General features: G+C 36.3%; 1 protein-coding gene across 13 annotated transcripts; it reads left to right on the forward strand.

The window, feature by feature from the left end:
- Positions 1 to 967: 967 nt before the first annotated feature.
- LOC140969956 (clp protease adapter protein ClpF, chloroplastic-like) lies at positions 968 to 4,397 on the forward strand. 13 transcript variants are annotated; one of them, XM_073431491.1, is made up of 6 exons: positions 1,966 to 2,043; positions 2,193 to 2,306; positions 2,457 to 2,629; positions 2,734 to 2,846; positions 3,732 to 3,772; positions 4,255 to 4,391. In XM_073431491.1, the coding sequence occupies exons 2-6, from the start codon at positions 2,281 to 2,283 to the stop codon at positions 4,388 to 4,390; spliced, it is 489 nt and encodes a 162-aa protein (XP_073287592.1). In that variant the 5' UTR covers positions 1,966 to 2,043; positions 2,193 to 2,280; the 3' UTR covers position 4,391. The 13 variants fall into 13 exon arrangements, 6 of the variants coding, with proteins under 6 accessions (XP_073287594.1, XP_073287595.1, XP_073287596.1 ...); XM_073431496.1 differs by lacking the exon at positions 4,255 to 4,391 and adding an exon at positions 3,863 to 3,943 and having other exon boundaries at positions 1,970 to 2,043; XR_012174032.1 differs by lacking the exons at positions 3,732 to 3,772; positions 4,255 to 4,391 and adding an exon at positions 968 to 1,913 and having other exon boundaries at positions 2,005 to 2,043; positions 2,734 to 3,667.
- Positions 4,398 to 4,895: the final 498 nt, after the last annotated feature.

The raw sequence follows: 4,895 nt of genomic DNA on the forward strand, positions 1-4,895 counted from the left end.
TATTCTAGTAAGTGCGTATTTTGTGGGTTATTTTTGTGGCAAAAACTTGTGTGAGACGGTCTCACAGATCGTATTTTGTGAGACGGATCTCTTATTTAGGTCATCCATGAAAAAATATTATTTTTTATGCTAAGAGTATTACTTTTTATTGTGAACATCGGTAGGGTTGACCCGTCTCACAGGTAAAGATTCGTGANGGAAGTGCATACATATCAAATGACGTGAAGCTTTCACATTGTTGTGCAAAGGATGAAATAAATTAGCATGCATAAACTAATTTGGCAAAAATTTGTGTGAGAATGTCTCACGATTCGTATTTTGTGAGACAGATCTCTTATTTGGGTCATCCATGAAAAAATATTACTTTTTATGCTAAAAATATTACTTTTTATTGCGAATATCAGTAGAGTTGACCCGTCTCACAGATAAAGATTCGTGAGACTGTCTCACAAGATACCTACTCTTCTAATTTTAGGCAAGAATGATTCATACACATTTTAACAAATTGATGTCATTTTTAAGTTCGTGTTAAAAATCAAGTGTAATTGTCTCAATTTTCTTTTACAATCTGAAATTTGAGACCAAGAAAGTAAAACAAAAAATATATTGCATCTAAACGATAGAATTCGATATGTCAGAAACCAAGCTTATAAGATTATAAATTTGGGTTCAATCTCGGGTTTTTTTTTTAATGTAAGTGTGGAATTTGAAAAAAAAAATTAAAATGAAATCACATAGAAAAATTTATTTACTTTTCCAATTAATCAGGAAAAAAAATTTGGGAAGAATTATATGTTACAATTGAATTGAATTTTTGGTTTTTTCTTGCATGCATTAGACGTAGGGGTGACTTCATAATAACGGAAAATTCAAGGTTATTTTTACAATTTCGAAATCATAGTTTAATTTACCATTTTTAATTTATTTTGTGTTTTTAGTTAAATCTTCGCCACCAGAAGGAAGAGGCTGCAAAGTGTTCCAATTCAGGCGCGTAAAAAGCCAAGAAAGGAAGCTTCAAATCGGTGTCGAAGGCTTCGATTCATAGTTTCTATGCTCATTTCTCAGTTTCCGCAGGTGAAAACTAATTTTTTTCGCGAACCCACTACTAAATACAGGCGCTCTACGTACCGTTGATTGAGCCTGTTTCATTAGAAATGATTACTTCTTTGTTTAATTTCTTGAAGGGACACTGTTTATGTGCTGGTGTCGGGGTGGGCCGTGAGGTGTGGTGGGTGTAGAGGAGGAGGTCAGGAGGTGTTTCTGTTTTTGATATTGGATAATGGATTGGAGTCATTCGGACCCGGGGAGTGATTCTTGTGCGCAATATTCTTGAATATTATTGAGAATTGACACGTTTCTAAAAAATAGTTTATTATTCTACATATAGTTTAGTTCAACGAGTTGTTAGTGCTACTATTTGTTTGATGTGGTTGAGGTAGTTTTCTTTAAATTTGTTTTTTAATGGCAACCATGAATAGAGCATTGGTTTAATATCGGTGCAATCTAATGATTTGAGAGATTGAGGTGCAAGTATCAAATCTTAAGTGGGCGTATAGTGAGAAGGATTATTTCTTCAAATGGTGCAAAGCATGTTTATTAATGCAGTAGCGCCTTGTAGTTGCGGTGTTACTTGTGGGTTAAACGAAGAATGTAGGAGAAATTTGGGTCAATTAAAGGAACCCCATTCGTTTCTTGGGATCGGAAGATCATGCTTGTGTTCTTCTGATGGAAGAGACTCGTACCTTGGAGCGTTTGATATATCTGGACCTGGATCTTGGAGGGTTGGAGCTGGATGGTTGTTTAAAGGAGGTGATATGGGAGCCAACTTGGATGCCAGTTGCGAGCAAAGTGAAAGCGCCAACAAGGATATACTAATGTTTTTCTTTGAGCTGGACTTAGCAACACAGGTACAGGTGCAAAGAGCTGGTTCTGAATCTATTAATTTGCTTCGTAACAGCTAGAAAAAGAATGTTGTTCGCTTATTATGCTTTGAATTTGGAGCAGTATGACATAGCCAAGCAGCTGAGGAACAAGTTGACTGAGGTTAGAATTTTTGCCCTGCGTCAATTCTGTAGAAAACCTCTAACAATTGGAAAAAATGCTTCAACATTTTCTTGGATGAGGAGGGATCTTGATCAGCAAGCAACTTATTAATGGTCAAGGCCTCTTGATATTAATGCTTTTATATGAAGGTTGAATCAGAGGTAATCAAGCTACGGGAAAGTAGAAGGGGGACAGCAGCAAAAAGTGAAGCTCAAGATATGGCTATTAGTATCTTATATGGCTATTAGTATCTTACGCCTACGGTATGTATCTGATTCACTGAAAACTAATTGCCAAATAAGCATATTCTTTGGTCATTTATCCTCTTATCACATATCAGTTTCCCAATTCAGAGGCTTGGTCTGTTAAACAACTTATTAAAATTTTTGAATTTTTTTTTTCGTTTCGTTCAGTGCAGAACTGCAGAATGCGATTCAGAGCGAGAAATATGATTTGGCAGCTGATTTAAGAGATAAAATTTCCAAGCTTAAAGCAGAGTCACTGGCTGCATCGGTAAAAGCACGAGGGTATGAGAATGCTCAACATGCTTTCCGTTTAGGCAAGAAAGCGAAGCATACATTATTTGGTATATTGTCTCGAAAAATTTTTCTTCCTCGGGATGTAACGGGTTAATCTAACTAACTGAATACTCACTTTTTTGCCCCTACAAAATTGTTCTGGAGATGTTAGGATATCGAGCTCTCATTTGCGGCATGGATCCGGTGTGCTGTGAGTCCAAATCTTGGATGGAAGGTGCAAAAATCGATAAGCTGACTCGCGGTCTGGGTCAAACATTTTATCAGGTTGGACTACACTCATCTTACATATTTGTAACAACCCTTGTTTTATCAGAAGACATCTGCCCTTTTTGATGGTATATTACTTGTCACTAGTTTCCTATATTATGTTTTTGTTCCATGTATAAAATAATTACAAATGTGGCTTAGCATCCATACTTTTACCTCTCTCCTTCAAGAAAATTCCTAAACAAAGTAAAATGAATTTGCTCTATTTTTAACAATTCATCTCCAGTTCTCATTATTCTATTGTTGAAGCGATTTGCATCATTAAATCTGAATGCAAGGTAAACTCATAGTCATAGTCAGTTCAACCTGTTCGCGGGTATTGGTTGATGCACACGAAGACCCCAATCTTCTAGTAGCATACGGTGAGCCAATCGAACCTGATTTTGTGATGCTAGCCATGTTCTCATTCTAGCTACTTTTAACTCCTAAACTCTAATCTTTTTTTTTTATCTATTTGATGGAGCACTCTAAACCCAGGTTGAAGGATATTCTATGCTAGCGCTTTTCAAATCTACCACAACATTGATATTCCCGTATTTAAATTAACATCGATTATCAGCTTGTCATAAGTTGTGAAGCAACAATTGCCCCACTCTCTTGTGCATTATACGTGTGTGCAGTTCAAAAGATTTGAGTCGCATATTTAATATCCATAGATATAGACTATAGATTTTGGTAGACCAACGTATACTTGATTGTACAGTCGGTGTCGAAACTCAAAATCATGTGGGTGATTCCCGTGAGTTGCAACATGATTTACATATTTGATCAAGGATCATTAAGAAGCAATAATTGCTCATTGTCAGTTTTTTTACAACGAGTACCTCGTTTCATGATATCTCTCATTTTTAACGTCTCATGATCTCTGTCATTTTCTTGCAGTCCCCGAAGAGAATTTACTTGCCCTTGAAAAGCAAGACAAGGTTAGTCGAACAATCTTTGAATGGAAACTGGGTTTTCGAATAAATAAATGTCTAGAAGCTTGTGGGTTGTGATCAATTAACTATATTCAGGATGCATTTGATCATCCTTACGCCACTTTTTGGTTTTACGGCATGGATGGTGCTGGAGATTTCATCCCAATAAAACAGNTAGACAAAACCGCAGATGTGTAAGGCAACTGACACATGTTTTAGTTGAGGATATAACCCCATTGTGTAAAGATTCCCCTGATTACTTCCGTGAGCATCATTGTCAGTTTTTTTACAACGAGTACCTCGCTTCATGATATCTCTCATTTTTAACGTCTCATGATCTCTCTCATTTTCTTGCAGTCCCCGAAGAGAGTTTACTTGCCCTTGAAATGCAAAACAAGGTTAGTTGAACCATCTTTGAATGGAAACTGGGTTTTCGAATAAATAAATATCTAGAAGCTTGTGGGTTGTGATCAATTAACTATATTCAGGATGCATTTGATCATCCTTACGCCTCTTTTTGTTTTACGGCATGGATGGTGCTGGAGATTTCATCCCAATAAAACAAAAGCTGCGCGAAAAGTACAGCCAGGCCCGCCACGAACTTCCATACAATCCACAGGATGAAGATGATNTTGATTTGGTATCATTTCGGCTCCATGTCCTTCGATTTTGTTTATGCACCGATTATGTTTTTTGTTCTTTATGTTGTCAAAATATATGCATATTCTTGTTTTGAAGTGCAAATGGGGCTCAAATTCAACTTATAGCAAGTGCAAAATGACAGAGCACAAGAAGAAGAGTAGAAGACGCATTCATTTCATTCACTTGCCCTACTATTTATAGGCCATATCCTGTGGTAGTTAGTGTTAGGATAGACTTGTACATTGAAGTCACATATCTGTCTAAAGGCGCATCTGTTTGAAATTCTTGTAGACTGCTCGGATCCAAGTTCGTTTTGGATCGGTGTATCTGTATGCAATCAAACAATGTACAGCAAATAAAGTTACTTGATTTCAATTAAGCACATATGTTTATATTATGATATAAAGATTTGTTGAATGAAAATAGTGACATACAGATACGACATTTACTTCCGATTTAAGCTTATCTCTATTTAACTTTCCGATGT

This window comes from Primulina huaijiensis, unplaced genomic scaffold, assembly GCF_012295235.1.
Source record: "Primulina huaijiensis isolate GDHJ02 unplaced genomic scaffold, ASM1229523v2 scaffold43177, whole genome shotgun sequence".
Taxonomy (NCBI): domain Eukaryota; kingdom Viridiplantae; phylum Streptophyta; class Magnoliopsida; order Lamiales; family Gesneriaceae; genus Primulina; species Primulina huaijiensis.